The sequence below is a fragment of the Metopolophium dirhodum genome, chromosome 1, assembly GCF_019925205.1.
Source record: "Metopolophium dirhodum isolate CAU chromosome 1, ASM1992520v1, whole genome shotgun sequence".
NCBI classification, from domain to species: Eukaryota; Metazoa; Arthropoda; class Insecta; order Hemiptera; family Aphididae; genus Metopolophium; species Metopolophium dirhodum.
In genome coordinates, this window is record NC_083560.1 from 122,941,830 (window position 1) to 122,964,236 (window position 22,407).

Here is a 22,407-nt window from a genome sequence, read left to right on the forward strand (position 1 = left end):
GATGTATTAAAAAAATATAGGTAATAGCATTGATTTTAAATACTAGCACTTATAATCAATGGTAATAGCTTTATGTTTATTGTACTAGGAGCTTTATACATCAGTATAATACACTGAAGAGTTCTGTCTATAGCATTTTTGTTAAAACCTATTTCATCCAGTTTTTTTGTCAGTACCTGTATAAATTATAATAATATACTCCCACTAAATATAGTACGTAATATAGTTGGTAGATAATTAATTAATTTGTCCAGTATTAGTAGAGTATTTTCCGTGCAGTGTAGTTCGTATATAAATATATAATTAATATATAATACTAGCAAATTCCGCACGGCGTTGACCGTGAACAATTAAATTCCCGTGGATTTACCCCATCTTAAACTCTGTTAAATGTATTTAAACTACACAGATTTTTAACACAGTAATTACTAATTCGGATGGTTTTATCCAAAAATAATAATATAATATACCTACAGGTCTAAAATGATATCCAATGTTGAGAACTATTTTATTTTCTGTAATCCCTGTGTGAACACTTATTTTTTAGATGCCAATTATCGAAAGTCCTTTCTCAGTGCAGCACATCCACGTAGGTTACGAAAGTACCATGCAAATTTCATGCGTCAATATAGCTGTCATAGTAGGTACTATATAGTAGTTTTGGCTGTTCGTTAATTATGAATCAGTCATTCAGTCAGTTAGTAGAAGTACTTCTTTTACACATACCGACTTATAGTGAATACAATATGGTAGGTATTATAAATGTATAATTTATTACATCATAAATATAAATTAAATATATTTATATTAACATTTTCTGAATTTAGTTTTTGGTCGTCATTAAAAGTTTACTGTGGTAAATTTTGAAATGAAATTCAAGTTTATTTTATTTTTTATATTTCAACAATGCAGTCGTATACTATACACGCTTATTAATATTTTACGAAGCACCGCATCGTGATTTATTTGTTGTGAGCGGCCGAGCAGTAATGTCGAATTTTGGTACCCTATCAATGGACGTGTCCAGACAAGAGGGCCCTACACGTAAGGATATACATTTATATAATACTTTTAAATACCTTTATTCGGATTAATTTGTGCTTAATTAATTTAATAACATTTACCAATTGTAATTTATTAAATACATCATTTGTAGTAGTTGTTGTATAATCAGTTTAATGTTAATTTCATACAAATTTTTTTTAGTGTAGTTAATATAATTTGAAGTTTTTTTTTTTTTTTAAAACCATTAATGCATTATTTTTAAAAGGATATTTTCATTTAGGTTATTTTGGAATCGTCATCAGAGTTTAACAAACACGTTAATTATATTATTAAATGTTATGAACAACCGGATTAAATATAAATTTAATAGAAATTTAGTAAAGTTAGAATGTGTTAGAATATAATTTGGAGTACAATTCATAAACTAGGCACATAGCTAGAAATCTAGGTAAGGTATGATCGAAGACAATAAAAACCTATGTAAAAGCGTATTAAATTATATTATTATGTAACAATACTTTTTAAAATATTAATTCCTAAGGGGACGTTACACCCACATGTCTCGTCTTACAAATGTACAACAAAGAAAAAACGGTTTTCCGCGGGATAGAACCACTCAGACTATAGTGATAGTTAAGACTCCAAATTGGTATACAATAATATAGTCGACTGTCGAGAACATTATATGTGAAATATCATTTTTATTTTTTTTGATATCATTTATACGAAAAAGTGAAACTTGAATAACTTTTTTTCTTGTTCCTATATCGAAAAAATAAAAACGATTTTTCACAGCCAAAGTTCTCTTTTTATGTGGTGAAAAATTCGTTTCTTAGTTATGATTGCAGCCTTCTCGGTTCTTTCCCGAGCAAATCAGTTTTTGCTATGTTTTATATTTGTAGGGCGGGTTTAGCGTCCTCTTAATGCATTCTTTATTTTCGAAAACATGTCTTTTTTCTTCATAGTTATAACTTATAATATAATCGGGTAACATAAGTTGGTTTATATAATGCTGAAACTTAACTACTAAGCAATGTACACTACAATATTGCTAAATTAACTGTTAGTAAGTAGGTACGTAATTATATATTGTTATATTTAATATTCTACTTTTTATTCACGTAAAGACATTTTACCTAATTTTATACTGTGCTTACTGTATATATTATAACAAAGTCTATAATTCCAGTAATTCCAATAGGGCCACTTAAAAATTAATAATTAAGAAGATTAATTATTCGACATAGAATATTATGTAGGTATTAAGAGTGCCACATGTCTTTTTATTTTGGAACACTGAAACTTTTTTGTGGGATAATCACTATCATTATAGTATTAAATGAATTTATAAGAATTGTTAAGAATAATTTTACATAGGTACCTATGTGATTTTAATACTCTGCGTATTTTTTAATATATCAATGGCGGCGAGATTCGAACTACAAGTATAGGCACTCATTATAATTGGATCTTGTAGGGAATTCAATTTTCAAGCGTTTCGACAAAGTGTCAAAGTATAATATTTTTTATCACCATTGATGTGGAATATGACTAAAATTATATAACATTTGAAATGCCTAAAAATAGATTAAAGTTAGTCCAATTTTTTGAAAATGTCACTTTGCATGGACGATATTAGCAATAATGGAATTCAAGTATCTAGGATTTATATTTTTTGAATAATAAAACAAAATCAAAGTTATCTTTTGAGTATAATTCGTTATTATACGTTTAAAATTATAAATTAACAAATCTCATCAAAATTTTAACTTCACTCAAAGAATGTATGTAATTTAACACTTTTTTTAAATTTCAGTAAAAAAAACTTATGAGATTATAATAGTACATAAATATGAATTATATAATATTATATATTAGCATATTCTAGACTTTAATATAATTTCAAAAGTTTATGGTTTGATATTTGTGTTATTATAGATATTTCATATTTTCAACTTTTTTTCGATGTATCTTTACAATTTTACATATAAGACAAAAGTTTTTTTTAAATTAAAAACTTGAAACTTTAAAACATGATTCCTCAGAAGTTGTACTTATAACAATTAAATAATATCTATATTATTTGCAATTTTTTTGTTATAAGCGTTCGAAGTTTTTCAAAATTCTTTTCACAAGTTTTCACAAAATTCATCAAAATCACGATATTTTTTAAATTATTTTTCTTAGATAGTTAATAGTACATTAAGTTTTTAATCGTAGTAATTAAGGCTTAAAAGTGTTTCAATGTACTGACAAATATCGTATTGAATTTTCCAGCTTTTTGACTCATGAACAAACATTTTATCATAAGTCCATTAAATACGAAATAAAGAGTTAACATTGTTTGAAAATATAAGCACATATGGAAAATGGTCATTTTAACATTTGGTGAAAATTTTAAGTGTCTAGGTTATTAGTTATTGAATTACAACAAAATATCAAAAATTGATAGATAAAAATTCGTTAATTTACCGATGAAAATACAATATTGTAAAAATGTTAAATTCAAACACTCATAAAAATTAATGTTACTTTCCTGAAAACGTTTTTTTTTTGTTTTAAGGTAGGAACATTTGTGGGAAACTTTCTATAAAAATCTATGAAAGAAAAAAAACTTTTATGAATTTCTAACTGAATAATATTTTGAAAATTTTAATGAATTTTGTCAAAATTTGAACTTTAAATGCACATAAAAAATAATTGAGCATAATATTGTTTAATATTTTTGATCTTATATTAATTACATTTATAAAGAACCTAGCATTATAATATTTTCAAGCGTTTTTACTTAGTAAAAAAGTTTCCATCAAGAATAATTTCGAAAAATGTCGAAAAATGTCTCAAAGCTATATCTAGCTCAGTCAAAACATTTCAAAAATGTTACCACTTATGAAAAATAATAATTTAAACATTTGGTAACATTTCAAGGTTCTATGGTTATTAATTTATAAGTTAAATTTAAATTTTTTTAAAAATTGGTTTTGCATGAAAATTTCTTCATTTTTATGTTTATCTTGACGCTTTCTAAAACTTATTGGAATTTTCAATTTTGTCATTCCAAAAATATGACTTATGCTCACTTTTCTATCAGAAAAGATCTTAAAAATTGAAGCATTTTCACTACCTAAAACGTTACTGACAAACCAGGAAATTTTTTTTTATTGTAACTCTGTCCAACTGTAGCAAAGGCCCGGGGCCCGGAGTAAGGGCCCTACTTTCCCAGTCCTATGGACGGCTCTGATGATATGAATCAATAGTTATTATAATTTATAGTATAATAGCATGACAATATGACATTAGTATATTACTGTATCTTGAATAGCGGATCTTCTATCAGAAATTATAATTAATTATATTGTATGCATCTTCTTACCAAGAAGAGTGTTTTCGGTTATGATACTCTGACTACAGCAGTTGTAGCTATTTATAAAGCATTGTTGAGAATAATGACTAATATGGTTATCGTTTGGCAATACTTATCGACAGTTGTCAAATCATTAATTTAATTACATATCACAAGAGTTATAGCGGAAATTAATATTTAAACAAGAGGTTAAAAAATTAAAACTAAATAATAGCAAAACATAATTAATATCACGTTTTATCATTTTATTGATCAAAAAAAAAAAAAAATTAAAATTAATCAATAAACAATAATAAATTAACAAACAAACACATCAACACATATCTGAAGTATAACACTACATTAGAAAATATTTCAATTATAATTTTAGTTTTGTTTATTATATTATATACACTACAAGTTTAACAATACAATACGCACTCAAATATTAAATAGAAAAGCTGAAATATAATATACATATATATTTTGCACATGATATTTGTTAAAAATACGTATAGGTAGAATAGTATTATCATATATAATATGTTTAAGGTATTTAACACGCAAATAAAACAAATTATCGTTATTTTAACTATTTATAAGTTACGTGTTCATAATATTAAGGAAATAGCCAATACAATATAGGTAGGTAGGTAGTAAAAGAAAAGCTAAGGTAACATACATTATTATAATCAAGACAAACAAATTGGTAGGTTATTGCCTATTGGTAATATTACGTCTATAAAAATTAAAATATGGGTTGGTAGGTAAGTAGCTGTACCAAGGTAGGATACACTCAACTAAATTATTGATTTGTATTATAATACACATAAATAATAATATACAAAAAATAGCTATAGTATTATGATATGAATGCGAGTTACAGAGGAAAAAGACTGACAGAAGAATACCTTATGGAATTTACACAAGACAAAAAAAAAGGTATAATATTAATTATTTACGTGAAGGGTGTAGCCAAATAAAATTTTTGAGGAGGTTTTACAATTTTTATCTGATAGAATAGAATAATAAAAAATTATATTTTTCATTGTAATACATACGAAAATTAACAATACTTTTGTCTGTCTGTATAATATTGTACTTTTATTGACTTTTCTTATTAATGCAGATATTAATATTTATAAGGAAACACTTGAAGACTTCCAAATACACCCTTGACTTACAAAATATACGACTAAATTAAATTATATGTATACTATTATTATAAATATCAGGAATGGTTACAATTTTCTTATTATAATCGTACAGGTCTACAAAAATATATTATAATATGCAGGAGTAAATATATTTGATCACATGTACGGTTTTGTAATATATATAATTATCGTTTGCACTTCGCACTATGTGCTTATAATGTTGATGCATATAATATTATTATGATTTATAATGAAAGCCACCAAAATATACGAAGATAAGAGACAGATTATGTTGATTATACATTTACACATGAATAAAACGGATTAATGCCGTATATTTTGGTCAATTCGATTATCACAATTGTTTATAATAATGAGGTATATTAAATTATATATTTTGCTAAGTAGGTAAATAGGCATTATTTTGTTTGATTTGTATGAAATTATGAATCTACTTGGCAACATTATTGAAGCTTTATAGCTTATAGTTTTATTAATTTGATTATTTACGTTCGTTCTTTCTAGGTTTTGAATTTGTGATGAATCTAAGATGATAATAATAAATAATGAATCTAGAGAAAAATAATGTATTGCATATTTGCATGATTCTAATGTTAAGTTTTAATTTTGTACGCTATAGTCACTATCTGCCAATACAAATATATTAATAACAATTTGATGTTATAAAGCGTTTATAGGTACAATTTTTTTTTTTTAAATCATAAATCATATCAAATAATTACCAATGCAATAAAGTCAAAAAATAGACTTTTGAATTAAAAAAGGAACAAAAAACAACACATTATAGCGAACAGGGAGAATCAAAATGATAACGATAATTGTAAATCACTCAATTTAAAATTAAGAATTTATCTCATCAAAACGTAGACATAATTTGCAATGATAATTTCTCTATTGATCTAAAATTAAAATTTTTATTTTTCCATAAAAAAAAGTTGTGTACATAATTTCACAGTTGGTATTTTATAAATTGAGCCAAAGTTACATGGTAGGTATAATGAAACACTGTATTATCTGAGATTCTAATCTATGATAAGTATATCGAACAAATTCTAAGAACCTATATACTACCTTCTTAATTATTATAAACAGTACGTTTAGTACAACCTGGTATTATAAATCTTAAATTGCATTTTTAAATTTCAAAAGTTAAAACTAATTTGAACTTATTAATTTGTAATTTTTATTTTAAAAATAAATAAGCATTAAGTATGATTAAATTAATTCAATATTATCTTTATATATTTCACAACCAAATAGTAAAAAATTGCAAATTGGACATATAGTGTTTCAAATATTTGAATTTTTCCTTAATTGTATATTATGAATTCTCAAACTGAAACTATCACATTAAAACATTTGGTGATATTCACAATTTAATAAAATTAAGTTGAATGTATATTGAGGGGATTCGATACAGACCATTTTTAAGGAGTTCTATATAGGCAATTTCCTAAGTTTGTATGTGTTGTATAAATGTATGTGTAGTAAGCGGGTGCAGGATTTTTGTTGGGAGGGAGGGGCTTAAAAATGTTCTTATTTTCTATACACACAAGTAAACAATTTTCACACATATATATACGTATGTCCTTATCGCATACTAATTGAACTATTTATTTGTAGGTATCTAACGTCTACTATATTTGTGACAATATGGTATAATATATAATTTGAAATATTTTTTTTTTTTTGGGGGGGGGGGCTTCAGCTCAAAAGCCCCCCTCCACCTGGGTTAGGTAAGTGATAATTAGTATGTAAAGTGTGACAGTAGTGTTAAAAAAATAGTGGAGCGCTTCCTTACTTTGATAAGGTAATAGAAGAATATAAATATTAATTTTTTTTTTCCAACAATATCAATATTGAAGTCCAACCTATTTATCCGATAAAGTTTTAAGAATCATACTAGAATTTCTTATGAAATTTACTTGAAAATGACATTCTTGCATATTTATTAATTGAAAATTGAAATTTGAAGTGTTCAGTTTCAATACGTGGGAATGTTGTTTTCAAGTTAACTTCATGAGGAATAAAAATATTATTTTCAGAACTTCAGAAGTCTTAACCGATCACTAGGATTTTTGGTACAATTAGCATAAAATATGGGTCTATTTTGGTAGAAAACACAGCCTGGATCGAATCCCTTTAAACGAAAAAATTTGTAAACTATGAGGTGGAGAGTGGACCCTGTTAAATATTAACTAATTTTTAATTAATTAATTTAACTGAATTTTTCTTAAGATGTTGGAACATAGCAGTTATAAAAAATGTGTAAATGTAATAGTGATGTTTTTGAAGGTATTCATTTTCGCAAGTAATTTCACACAAAATAGTGGATTATGGACAAAAAATGATTGCCTAAAATTGATTTGTCTAACATTTTTTTTAAATTTATAATTTCTTTTAATTATACTGATTTATTTACAATAACATTATATAATTATAAGTGTATATGAATCATAATGAAGAGATCAACAAATATAGTGTAATATGATAACATAATAATCATAATAGTAATAATATAAAAAGCAATCAGAAATCATTCAGTTCATTTATCATGGAAATTAGAAAGACTTAGTTAATAAACGATACAATACCTAAACATTATACAAATAATAAATATAATAGGATAAAAACAGAATTAGAGAGTAAATGGAGGGTTGATAACAGCTACCAAAAAGTTCAAATAAATTATTACTAAATATCAATTGACAAAATTAAACTTATAAATAAATTAGTGGAATATTTAAATATTAGGTTTCATTACCCACGTATGTCTACTAAAATATGGTATGTTTTATTTATTGCATGTTTTGGCGAGTTATAATGCACGGGCTCTAAAATTAATTGCGTTCGGTCTAGAGTGAATATCCGATCGGTATGTCTACATGGGCCGCGTACTCATTGTATCAGACTCGCCAGTGATTTGTGATTTTAGTCTCACCAATTATTGCGAGTTGGAAATACTGATTTAAACGCCATGTTAAGGGGCCTCGCTACGGTCATTATTTAAGGGGCAACATTTAGGCAATTTCTAATTTTTTCATAACCACCCGGGATTTATGTGTTAGTTGTAAATGATTATTAGTGTGAGTGAAATTAAATGCGGGTATCCTCTCGTACGCGCATGCACATGTCAATAACACTATAACCATATCAATTTCACAACACGAATTTTGCAAAAACATACATTTGTTTTGACAAAATTAAAGTTAGTTAACGTTGTCTGATTTTGATTCTGAAAAAATTATTGAGTTCAGCAGAAAAATGTCTGTAGATCGTACGAAACATTTTCCGTTTTTAATATTATATTTAATTATGATTCGAAAAAGTTGATATTCAAGTTTTCAATTACAGTTAACAATAATATAAAATGTAGTTTTTACAAAGTGCTTTGTAGGATCTATAGACAATATTTTGGTGAGTTTAAATTTTTTTTCAGAATCAAAATCAGACAACGTTAACTAACTTTAATTTTGTCAAAACAAATACATGTTTTAATGGTTAGTCTAAAATTGACGGCAGTAGCGAGGCCCCTTAATGGATTATGTTACAACACATTACTATTATTATTTTTATTATTGCAAACAATATAATGGTTATTACGACCAGAATATTTTAGAATATACCTTACAAACAATATTTATACGATTCACGGGGAGAACAGTTATCCACAATCACTGGGGCGCGTTCCTCCTTTGCCTAGGACCAGCGTTGTTGTGATGGTGGTGGTGGTGATGGTGGTGGTGTCGGTGAGCGTTGGAAGAGTAACCACCTCTCGGGTTAAGCATGTTTAACACCAACGTGGAGCCGAGCGCCAGCCTCGTGCCCGCTGACTGTTGGCCACGGTCTGGCAGCTTTATCAACAACGTGGTGACCGCCGCATTTGCATCGCTGGTTGGTTCGATCGCCAACGGCCTGATGTCACCAAACCTGGTCACCTGGCTGTTGTTAGTCTCCGGCTGTTGCTGGGGCGTGCTGCAGTTCAGTACGATGGCCACAAACGCGAACGGTCTCTTGGCCATGTGCAACATCTCCACAACCTGCTGGCGACGCGCTCGTCGCATGTCAGCTGCCTGAAAGTCGAAAAAAAAACAACATTTTAAGAAAAATTCACATTATATTATTACGCAATATATAATACATTATAATCTAATCATATCGTTATATCGTAATTACAAAATTATATGGAAAATTCATAAAAATTACGTTGATGCAGAACGGTTATACTCATACTTATGAATAGTGCAAATTAAGGCTAATAGTAGGTATAGTAGGTAAGCCGGAACAGACGTCTAAAACCTTTGCCCCATTCAAAGGATAGATATGTTCACCGAATCAAAAGAAATACCTATGTGAATAGATTCTCTATTATAGAATATGAGCTTCATGACTGAATGCCTGGATTACTAGCGGAAGAAGAAACATAGGTTGTCATAATATTAATTTTTCTCTCTCTCCAGTGAAATTTGCTTTTTTTGCCCTAAACTTTTTTACTTTTGTAGTACAGATTTATATTTAATTTATCTATTGACTTTAATACCCACAATTAGTAATAACAGTAATATAAATAAATTAATAAATTAGAAATAAATATTGTTATCGTAATTTGTATGAGTATTTTTCTATACGATTCTTGACAAATTACAAAATAAATCCATTTCCAGTTCTCAAAACTTATGACACCTCTACGACCTATACATGTAGTAAAGATGTGGTATTATTTACTTGTTTTGCTTTCCATCCAACAACGCATACGGCAAGAAACAAAAAGAAACACGAGAAAAATACAGAGAAAAACACAAAGAGATCAATATGAAGTTGGTCTTGTCTAAAAAACACCGTTCCGTAAGTTGGAACAGGTACTAAATGAGTGGCTTGAGCAGGTAACGATGAGATTGCTAACAACGCCATGTAATATCTTGTTGCTGATAGGTCATGTTTGTCATGTGGAAGTGTAATGATCAATCTGAAAAACAAATGATATAATAATAGTATAATATATTGGTACTGTATTGTATTTTGACCATTAACATACCTATTGTTGACATTTTTCACCATAAGCAGAGACATACTCTTTTTCAGTGTCACGTATGTAGACAAACCTTTGGTTTTGTGCTCTTGATATGTAAATAAATGTCTACCTTTTGAAGAATTTGAGCTACTACTCACACGTTCAATCGTTTCCATTTCACTAAACCACTCAAACCTGAAAAATGTGCCAAATTTAAACTATTTAATTATGGGTCAAATTATCTACCATCTAACTCTATCAATGAATTATATTACCTTGGATCAAAATCAAAAACATTTCTATTAAGTGACTTATTTTTAGTAACTATGAAAATATCCTCATGTGATGTTAAGAAGAAATCGACAGCGCCTTGTGTTATGTCAACAGTAATTCTGATATCGACATTCATAAAACGTGGTTGAACAACGAAAAACGACTAATACAAAAAAGAACAGTATTAAAAAAGAAATACAATATAACATAATACTTTACTTTCAAGATAATTTAGATAGTTAACATTAAAAAAAAAAATTGAAATAACAACATAATATATTAAGGACTAGTAGTTGCTTGACAAATTTAAATATTGTTAGGCACAAGTGTTATGTGTTAGATATTATAATATTGATCAATAGATCAAGAATTATTGTTTGACTGATTTGATTTATCACTGTTAAGGGGTCTCGCTAGAGTCATTATAGAAGGGGCAACATTTAGGCAATTTCTAATCTTGTCATAGCCGCCCAGGATCTATGTGTTAGTTGTAAATGATTATTAGTGTGAGTGAAATTAAATGCGGATATCCTCTCTTGTATGCGCATGCACATGTCAATAACTCTAACTTCTAACCTCAATAACCATATCAATTTCACTATACACATTTTGACAAAATTAAAGTTAGTTAACGTTGTTTGATTTTGATTCTAAAAAATATTTGAGTTCAGTAGAAAAATGTCTGTAGATTGTACAAAACATTTTCCGTTGTTAATATTAATTTTAATTTTAATTATGATTCGAAAAAGTTGATATTTTCAATTACAGTTCACAATAATATAAAATTTAGTTTTTACAAAGTGTTTCATAAGATGTATAGACAATTTTCTGGTAAGTTCAAATTTTTTTCAGAATCAAAATCGGACAACGTTAACTAACTTTCATTTTGTCAATACTTAAGATCTTTTCAGCTAAAATTGATGGCAGTAGCGAGGCCCCTTAATAGGTTAAATATCTATATCTTAAGAGATATACTGCAAGTATATATTAATATATATTAATATATATTAATGTAATAAAAGTAAGCAAAGTAAGGTCTGATTTAATTTTTTTTTTATCTTATTTCTATGACAAATAATTATTTAAGATTTTAAGTGAAATTTGCGATATTTATAAAAGTAACACAATGGATATTATTAGTAAAATGTTTTACAAACATTGTAAAAATGTTTTTTCTTATTGTAAAGTACAAATTTTGATGAAATACAATATTTATTATTTTTATTATTTTAGTGCATACTGTTTGTCCTGGGTAAAGTGGATTAGGTTTTGTTTTACACTCATCAAGCAGTTTGGCATCCAGGCAAAACCTTAAGTCTACACTCATTTGTTTGTAACACTGATGGCCATCAGTTGGAGTGCCCATATATGATTCTCTGCACTTTGAACACTGTTGCATCCAACATAGCTGAACGGTATTTTTTAATGTTCGATGATGAGGTACGCCCCCTGACTGACAGTTTGTGTCACTTTCAGTATTGTTTTGACAATCACATTTTTCTCCAGTAATTGGATCACAAGTACTCCCATGACCATGACATTCACATGGTCTACAGACAAATATTAATAGTACATATTAAATTTAGTTGATGATATAATTTATTGAAAATAATATATAACCATATTATAAATATGATACTTGCCTACAAGGATCTCGATTATCACTTGAACCTCGAAAATGGCCAGATAAACAACCCGAACATGTTGGACCGGTTGTGTTGTCCATACAATTAATGCAATATGCATCAGAAAGAGGTCCATCATTTTGCATAAGATTAGTATTAGGATCATTTAAAATACTTAGAGCATCAAATGGTTCAGTATCGTATTTTTCAACACATACTTGAGCATGCCCATTACAATAATCTGAGCATGGTATACATTGGCCATGATCAACTGGGTTACCAACATAAAATAGTTTACATCGTTGACATTGAGACCCTTGGGTGTTGTTTTTGCAACTCAAACATTCTGTTAAGCGATCAGGACCAGCACAATCAGAGTGTCCATTACATTCACATTGTATTGTACAATTGGAACCAACATAACCAAAACCACAGCGACAGACATCTGGTTTTATGCATTCACCTCTAACGCAGCCTGAAAACCAATACAATTCAAGGTTATTTTTATTATTTTCACTGAAATTTTGATTTGTAATATGGGTTATCTCCCAATAGTGGTCTAACAATGAACTGTGGTCTACCGTAATGATAATTTAATTATAGTATGTGGTCTACAATACATAATAATATGTTCTTAGTTATTATATTTAGTGATTTTACATGAAATAAATAATTGTAAAAAATGAAATAACCAAAATAAAAATATTAACTTGTTTGCAGTTTGCTACAGACCATATTAAATACTTGTCATGAAACTGATAAAATTGAAGATTATAGTATAGTATAAAGACGCCAATTGAAATAATTCAGCAAATTATTCAAACAATGTTAAATTACGCCATTTGCTGTAAGTTTATTAGTATTATCATTTTATAGATTGAAAAAAATTATATATATATTATTAAAAACCATAACTGAGTAATTTATCTATGATTTTTTTCAGTTACAAATGTACTTTAAAATTCATTATACCCATTTATTACCTACTAGTCGGCATAACCCGCAATAATACACCATAAACAATACAACACCAACTAAACTGTTGTCATTTATAATAGCATTGATTTTAAAAACACTGGGATACATAAATATAAAATATTTATCACTAGAAGATATAAAGAGAAAATATATTAAGTGATTTAAAATGATAAATAATATAATAATCTAATGATGTGCTATAGTATAACACAAGACAGTGGCAAGGCATGTTGGTACATAGCCAATGTAAAATAGTATATATGTTAATGTATATTTAAAATTATTAAAAAAATGTTAGTAGTATATTTTAATTAATCACCTTGTGTACAAATTGGAATACATTGAGAATTATCATCAGGTTGATAACCATTGCCACATACACAATGAAAACCATCAGCAAGATCAACACATTCTTCACTTTCTGAATTGCAACTATGATGACCATTTACACATTCATTTTCAGGTGGACAAGTTATGTAATACCATGCTACAGAATCATTCAAGGTTAATTCTTTATTTAATAAAGCTACATCTGTTGATGGTGAAAGTGCATCATCTATTCCGTAAATGAAATCATGAGATTCTAAGTTTTGATAAGCTGCCATTTTAGGTTCAGTATTTAAGTGTTGAAGTAATTCCTGACATGAATGGTTAGGACCAGAAGCTGGACTAGACATATAACCTTCCGTACATATTCCCTGAAAAAAAATAAAAATATAGTTCTCTGCTTTTTTAACTAAAATATTTTTCAACAAATGTTTTACCTGTCCAGTTTTGTTCAATACATCTAAAGCACACCATCCACAATGGGTATGGCGGAGACACGTAGAACATTGAATATAGCTAGAACAAGGTTGAGGGCAACGATCTATATTACCACCACTAAGAACAAGTCCACAAACACCCCCAGCACAGTATAGTGGTTGATAACTAGGTGATATGCACTCGTTTAATGTAATTGACCAGCGACATTCATGCCATCCTCCTTCTCCACCCTATAAGTTAAAATAATTTTAAAACAATTATAATTTATGGATATTAAGAATATTTTACATGAGATGATAAACATGTTTCACAAGATTTGTGCGCAGAACAACGTTCTGGACAAATGGAAGTGTTTTTTATTTTGATATTTGATCGTTGACTGAGATCTAGACTAGAACAACTCCAATCATACAATGACCCACTATTTGAAAGAGTTCCAAACTCAGATGTATGCACTTGCCTGAATATGAAAAATAATAAATTATGACTGAAATAAGTAGTTGAAATTTTAGTAAATGCATACCTAGTCCATAAACAATTTCCTTGCTGATGACATTTTTCACAATTAGTTGCCATACATTGAATATTTGGACACATTTCTACTTTTGTCACTGTTTTACATTGATTATCACAGCTTGAAGCATCTTTAACACATTGTCCTTTAGTACCACAATTTGCACACCATGAACAAACCTAGAAATAATACATTAATAAATATATATATTTTAAATATAACCTTGTTAAAATTTAAAAAAATGTAATTTAAAGTTTATTGCTTACATTTGAGTTTTCATAGTGATTATTAGGCCATGTAGCTAAACAATCGGTACATGTTGTGTACTGTTCACAAGATCGACTAGATATCCAATTTGAATTGCAAGACACTCCATTATTTGTTCGTGATGTACCATTAGTCGAAACACAGGGATTAAAGCCTGGACCAAGATGAGTAAAACAGTAACTGACATTTGTTCCTATCACTTGACAAAATGAACATCCAACCAGAGATCTAGTTAAAACGAAAAAAAACAATACATATTATATAGTTAAAATATTTAAAAAACGAGATTTACATTTTAACATTTACCCTCTTTATAATAATCAGTAAACATAAGAATTAGTAATATAACTGGGTTGTTAATAATTTAAATACGTACATATTTAGGTAATTAAATCAATTAAAAAATTTAAACATTATCTAGAAATTGTATTAAGTTTAAACAATTTCTGACCTGCATTTATCTCGTTTACCAGACCACAGATTACAAAGGTCTTGTGGTAATTGAATCCGTGTCACACGAGATTGTATATCGCCAGCAAAACCACCAAGAATGTACATAGACTTTGTTTCTATGTCTAATGTCATTGCATGAGCATGAGTAGGTGGTGGCGGCAAACCAATAATAAATATATCTGGAAAATACAAATGTATTATTTTCATTTTCATTTGAGCTGCACTTTTTATACTGAGTTAATTTTACCTGGAGTTAATAAACGTATCCACTGGTTACATGCATACGAGTAAGCAATAAGAGTATCATTTGTACTAGGTGGATCAGTCCTTCCACCAAAAACAAACATATATTCATCTGTTGTGATAGCTGAATGTAAAAATCGCCCTCTTGGCTGAAAAATTGAATAAATACTTTTTAGATGGCAATATTAATGACAGGTGTTATGAAAAATGTATATTCTATTCAACTTCAAAAACATAGTTTGCGGGCCACTTGTACGCAGGGGGCGTGGCTTCATTACAGCAAGGACCTCAAACACGAGTACAAATTATAGTTATTCTACAATGAATGTTATTAATAGTTATTATTTGAAATTCAACAGAAAATTGTACAGCTACAAACACGTTGTACGTCCTCCATCGTCGTATGTCAGTAGTTCACGTGACAGTGGGGGGGGGGACAAAAGGCAGTACTTGACCACCGCCGACTACGTTTTCTTAAGTTGAATAGAGTATAAACACGTTAATAATTGCAAATAAATTTGTGAATTCTAATACAGTGTACTCTCGGTAACTCAAAATTATCAACTTCTTGAACAACTACAATTCCCTTCAAATATCAATAACAAATTAAGATTTTGATAACTCAACATTTTTTTCTCTGTGAGCTTCAGAGAGTACACTGTACAAATAGTAAAATTATTTAGAAATATACTATTGCTATAATTAGTATGTATGAATTCAATATAACTTGATTTGAATATTACTTTTGGTCGATCATAATGTATGATTAATAATAACAACAATATGGTATATATATACAGGTGATATATTTCTAGGAGTAAAGATTGTTCAACATCCATTTTTATACTATAATTTATACAATTGAAATACATGTTTACAACATTTAAACTAATTACTTACTAGGCTATTTTTTGGTGGATTATAGTCTTTGAAAATCGGTAGAATAGTCCATATTTGTAATTCATAGTTAAGTGCGAATAATTTATCTGTCATTATTGTTTGATTAACTGAGTAAATATATCCACCAAATACATACAAACTATCGGTTGGACCATGGTATACTGTACTATGTCCATAAATACCTAATAATCAAAATGGTAAAAGAGATACGTTATACATAAGTATAGAAAACAACAAAATAAATACATACATCGGTATTTGGAAAAAAAATGTATTTATGTTACAGTTGACGTGTTGAATCAGTTAGTTAATGAAATAACTAGGTAATTTATAAAATAACTAAAACGTGTAGGTAATATACTTTAATTAGTTATTTTACACATTACCTGGCATCACTTCGTTAATGGGTCAAATTGTATAAAATATCATGTACAATATCGTTATTTTACTGTCCAGCATATTAATAAATTAGATAAGACTGACGTCCTTGTTGTCGGTAACCACAATGTTCATATACGTTTATCATGTTAGATAAGATTATCACTGTACATGTATTATCTATTATTGTTTAAAGCTTAGTAATAGTCTTACAGTCACACGAGTTTAGTATTGGTTCGTCTGTCTCCACACTATTATTTTAAGTATTAATAAAGTAAACAATGAATATAAATGAATTAGATTTAATGAAAGAAGTTTTATATAAGTCTTAAAAATTGTTCATTAAAACCAAATTTAACAAAAGAAAAATTTGATGAAAGACGTAAAAAAAATAAAAATAAAAAAGGAATCTTTTTGTGACTATTGGTTAGAAAAACATTACAATATTGTAAAAATAAACGGCATTGATAAATTAATACTACCCTTAAGTAATTAAAATAAAATTTTTTAAGTTATATGTCATGATTGAAGAAATGTAAGATTATTTAAATTAAATTCACATTTCTATTGGACATGGGGGTAGAGATTGCATGTTATATGAAATAAATAAACGTTATAAAAATATTATTCAATCCAATGTGAAGCAAAACTTGGATTTGTGTATACCTAACCAGCAAAAAAAAAAGTCAAATAAAGGTATTGTTGTAAAACCAGTGGTGTTTGAAGATTTTAACAGCCATTGCCAAATTAATTTAATTGATTTTCAATCTCAGCCCGACGCAGGGTATAATTTATTTATTTTCCATCTGACCAAATTTTGTATTTTAAGGCCTTTTAAAGAGCTTGATTTGGATATTTTTGGTTTATTTGGTGCTCCCTCAGTACTGCAATCATATAATGGCTGAGAATTTTGTAATGAAATTGTAAATTCTTTAAAAGAGATGTGGCCCAAATTGACTTTTGTCCATGGCAAACCACGACATAGTCAATCTCAGGGCAGTTGTGCAACTCAAAATTCCACAATAGCCTTGTGTGTACAAATAAATAATTAATTCAATTTAAAATAAATAAAATATTATAATATATTTTTAATTTTAATGTTATTATACTTTAACGTATATCAAACTAAAGTTGTATGGAATAACTATAGATATTCTATAAAATAACTAGATAAAGTATAATTTTCAAGTATGATTTCATACTTTAACTAATATTTGTAGGTAATTCATGAATACCTAATTATTTCATAAAATGATAGAATTCAACACTTTAACTGTAGCATATATACTTAAATATAAATTAATTACTAATTAATTTTACTGTTGTTTTGTGATGCACTTACCAGCTGGTCCATAGCCACTTGTTTTAAACTTTTTCCAAACTTCTGTTTGCATATCAAACTCCCATACATCTTCAAGGAAACCCATATCTGGACTAAAACCTCCAATTAATATAAGACTTTCTTTTTCACCAACAGATCGTAATGTAAGAGTATGGCCGGCCAATGGCGGTGGATCTAATTCAGTCTGAAATTTAAATAATGAATAATACAATAATTAAATATAATTAAAAATCAAACAAATTGTGTACACATATTAATTAAAAATCTAATATATTGAAAAAAAAAGAATAAAAGAAAATAAGGTATAGAGCTGAAAGTTCCAATTCTATGTTGTCAATTCTATTGAAATGTTATTGCCAAATTTAATTTAATTTGCTATGTTGTTGGAAATAGTGTAAAAAATATTATAATTAAGTAATATCCATTTGTAGGTATTTGAGTATTAATACTCTTATATTTTTAAATATTTGTTACCCTTCATTTATCTTTACTTTAGATACATAGTTTTTATACATGTTGTTCTTATTAATCATATGAAATTATAAAAGTTAAAGCCAAGTTCTAATACAGAAATAATGTATCTATAAACATAATAAACGAATAAATACGGGTTTTTTTAACCCAGGAGAAGTATTGTTTATAAGTCTGGCAAAAGTAATTTTTGTTATTTATATAAGCCATAATTAATAAATGGTGTATTACTTAACAATTGGTAATTTCTCATGCCTTCCATACACATATTATATAATGACTGTTTTAAATAATATTAGATAAATAATATTTAATTTTTTATTTATGAACTGGTGGGAAGAGAGGTTGGACTTTGGGGATGGCTGTACTCTAACAATAAATATATATTTATATAAATTAAACATTATTTATATATCTATATCTGATGAATTAGTCAAAATGATCAATTTACTACTTTTTTTTTTAAATTTTTTTATTTTTGTGGCTGTCATCTCCTTGTAGGACAGTAAAAATGCTTAGATTTTCTTCAACAGTACCATCCATTACAGTTACCCCCTTGTAACCACAGTAATAGAATAACAACAGAGTGACTTTATTAAATAGTTAACAGAAGACATTTTTCAAGTGCTTTTTTTAAGATTTTTTAGCTCATAATATTATTGTGCATATTTCAGTTCGTTTTAGTGCTATAAAATCCTAGTCCTGATGATGACTATAATTTGGACCAAATATAAACAAATTTACAGAAGAATCAGCAAATATCAAAAAAATATTTGTAAGTATTTTTAACAAAATTATATTAAATCAAATTGTGTTTGAAGTTTGCTCCAAATGTAGGTTATATGTTTTTGTGTTGAAAAGTGTTGACCAGGGTTGGGACTTGGGTTGCATTTGCATATTCTTTAATTATGGCTGTAGAATATTCAAAGTAAGATATATATTTAATAAAATAAATAATGGGTGATTCATTTGACACTCATAATTCAAAAAGTATTTGAAGTATTTATTTCTTTTTTACATAGTTTCAAGTTATTACAAAATAACATTTTTAAAAATATATATATATAATATATATATTTTTAAATATTTTTATACTTATAATTTTTTAAGTTTTACTTTTTTGTATGACAACATACAGTTTTATAGAATAATATTATTCTGAGCATTTTGATATATAAAAATGGAATTTATGAGGAGCAGTGTATGAGTTATAAGTAAGTAAAGTAATCTTTAGATGAGTATAGTAGTGGACCAACATTTTGAGGGGTTATCGTGTACCACTCCATCTGCTCATCTAAAATTCAAATACTTATAAATTATAATTCATAAACTACTCTTCCTAAATTTTATTTTTATGTATCGAAATACTTAGAAAAATATTCTGCTTTGGAATATGAAATTAAAAATGTAAGTTATCATTAAAAACTTAAAAATGATGAGGAGAAACCTTGTAAGTATGAGTAATTAAAATATTACAATTTCCAAATTCTTTTATACTCAAGGATTAATAAAGCTTCCCACACGAATTTGGAACTGCTGAATACAAATTTGTTATGTTGTGTATTCGGAGACCACACATGCAAGTATGACATCCTCTAAATTATTGATAACCGTGGTTACCAAATAAATTAAACCATAATAAACCATGTGATTTTCTTATCATTATAATAATTTTACCGATCTGTAAGTATTTACAGATGCAAATCCTATCTGCAGTTTACAGGTCCGGTAGCCGATAATTTACAGAGCCGGTAACTGTACCGAGCGTTCAAGCAACACCTAATTTTATTTACAGAGCCGTTAATGCACTTACAGATCTGTAAGTCATTACAGAACGTTTATGCAACCCGGCCTTAATAGTTTAACACTAATCATATTTATATTAGTTACTTGTATGCCTATCCATCTTTGATCCTTTAAACTGAATTTCCAAAAGTCTGATAAAATCTTCATTGAATATTTCGTAGAACGACCGTAAGGAGTTTGAATTTGTGTTAGACCACCATAGACATATATTTCCCTTCGAGAATGTACTATTTCAGCTGCATGGAAATACCTCCCATTTGGCATATGAGCGTCATTCGTACCATCTACTGTGACCTTTTAATAATATTAATCATATTACAAATAACTCAAATGACTCAAAAAGTATTTACAAAGTTTTGTTTATTTCAGACTGTAGCTTACTTGCATCCAAGAATTGTTTTTAGAGTCAAACAAACGAATATCATTTAAAGGACCATGTGATAATGAATAACCACCGAATAACCACAACTGACCACGCCTTGTTGCAACCACTGAATGTCCAAATCGAGGTAATGTTTGACGCAAGTGATCTAAATTTTCTGATACGTGAGCTGAGTTAAATAGATCCGTAAATATAAGTGGTTGTCGCAAATGACTAGATATAGGAACTGAAATTGAACAATCTTCTCCTTCATAAATACTATCACAAATACAGCGACCATATTCCTAATAAATAAATAAAACAATTATCAGTTATTTAAATCTCTAGAATTTGACAAAAATCTACTAACATGATCACATTTTCCATGGCCTTTGGCATGATTACAATCATTTGGACATATTAAGTCTTGACAAAGTACTCCAGTACTTCCTTTTTGACATACACAACGGTTATGATGACATACTCGGGTTGGGGGACAGAAGTCTGGACAGCTAAACACTACGTACGTAGCATTAAACCCTTCAGTAGGTTCAGATTGTTTGTAATAAACAGTCATCACACCTAAATTTTTAATTAACTGTTTAATGCAACATTTTAACTTGTAAGATAGAAACATCTAATGTAATATGTAAGCTTACCAGTAACCCCTTCTATGGTTAAAGGATACTGAGAATCTCTAGTACAAAATACACCAAGAGAATGAGCTGGGTGTGTTCTAGACATAGAAACAAAATTCGGTAGTCCATCATACACATAAACACTGTTCATACCACATGGGACATTTATATCATTATCGATTGTTAACTGTATCACATAAGATCCACTGAAAACCACAAGAGAAATGAAATACTTAGAATATTAATATAATTTTAGAAACTATTATTTTATAAGTATTATTTATTTGTTGTTATTTTTGCAACTAGAAATGGATTATGAACTTACATTGCAGTTGAATTATTTCGCATGTTTTCAGGATCAATTATCCAGAGACATTCTTTCGATGGCGGACCTTCTAAACGTGTTTCCCAAGCACTAATCTCCACAGATTTTGATCCAAAACCTTGAGGGCCCATGCCAGATAAAATACCTCTGGCCATACATTGATGATAACAAACATTTCCATTTCTATAAAATCAAATAAGTTTAGAAAATATCTTATACAAATCTATACTTAAAAATTAATTAAAAAATATTTTGAATCATATCATTATTATCAAATAATTGGTTTATATATTTAAATAGATTTAATGATAATAATTACTTTGGATCTCCAAAAAATCCTTTTTTGCAAAATTGACAATTATCTCCTTCAGTATAATGTTTACAATAACATTTACCCGAATTAGAATCACAAATACCAAGTTGTTCATCACCATGACCATTGCAATCACATTTATGGCATCCTTCTATCGATGTTGCATTACCATAACTTCCAGCTCTTTAAAATAATTATTGGATTATAAATGTGAGAAT

The 22,407-nt window shown here is 28.1% G+C and overlaps 1 protein-coding gene across 2 annotated transcripts in view; it reads right to left on the minus strand.

Moving 5' to 3' along the window:
- Nucleotides 1-4,727: 4,727 nt before the first annotated feature.
- The window catches only part of LOC132933872 (multiple epidermal growth factor-like domains protein 8), a 35,274-nt gene continuing 17,594 nt past the window's right edge, over nucleotides 4,728-22,407 (minus strand). For both annotated transcript variants that reach the window (XM_061000145.1, XM_061000146.1), the window contains 21 exons: nucleotides 22,196-22,372; nucleotides 21,877-22,059; nucleotides 21,573-21,757; nucleotides 21,284-21,495; nucleotides 20,934-21,218; nucleotides 20,637-20,846; nucleotides 18,276-18,459; nucleotides 16,556-16,737; nucleotides 15,660-15,804; nucleotides 15,411-15,591; nucleotides 14,959-15,187; nucleotides 14,702-14,871; nucleotides 14,467-14,638; nucleotides 14,178-14,408; nucleotides 13,733-14,111; nucleotides 12,454-12,910; nucleotides 12,051-12,360; nucleotides 10,813-10,973; nucleotides 10,562-10,732; nucleotides 10,252-10,492; nucleotides 4,728-9,599 (listed from right to left, as the gene is read on the minus strand). In XM_061000145.1, the coding sequence (XP_060856128.1) occupies nucleotides 9,201-9,599; nucleotides 10,252-10,492; nucleotides 10,562-10,732; nucleotides 10,813-10,973; nucleotides 12,051-12,360; nucleotides 12,454-12,910; nucleotides 13,733-14,111; nucleotides 14,178-14,408; nucleotides 14,467-14,638; nucleotides 14,702-14,871; nucleotides 14,959-15,187; nucleotides 15,411-15,591; nucleotides 15,660-15,804; nucleotides 16,556-16,737; nucleotides 18,276-18,459; nucleotides 20,637-20,846; nucleotides 20,934-21,218; nucleotides 21,284-21,495; nucleotides 21,573-21,757; nucleotides 21,877-22,059; nucleotides 22,196-22,372 (4,864 nt within the window). In that variant the 3' untranslated portion in view covers nucleotides 4,728-9,200. The remainder of the gene's footprint in view (nucleotides 9,600-10,251; nucleotides 10,493-10,561; nucleotides 10,733-10,812; nucleotides 10,974-12,050; nucleotides 12,361-12,453; nucleotides 12,911-13,732; nucleotides 14,112-14,177; nucleotides 14,409-14,466; nucleotides 14,639-14,701; nucleotides 14,872-14,958; nucleotides 15,188-15,410; nucleotides 15,592-15,659; nucleotides 15,805-16,555; nucleotides 16,738-18,275; nucleotides 18,460-20,636; nucleotides 20,847-20,933; nucleotides 21,219-21,283; nucleotides 21,496-21,572; nucleotides 21,758-21,876; nucleotides 22,060-22,195; nucleotides 22,373-22,407) is intronic.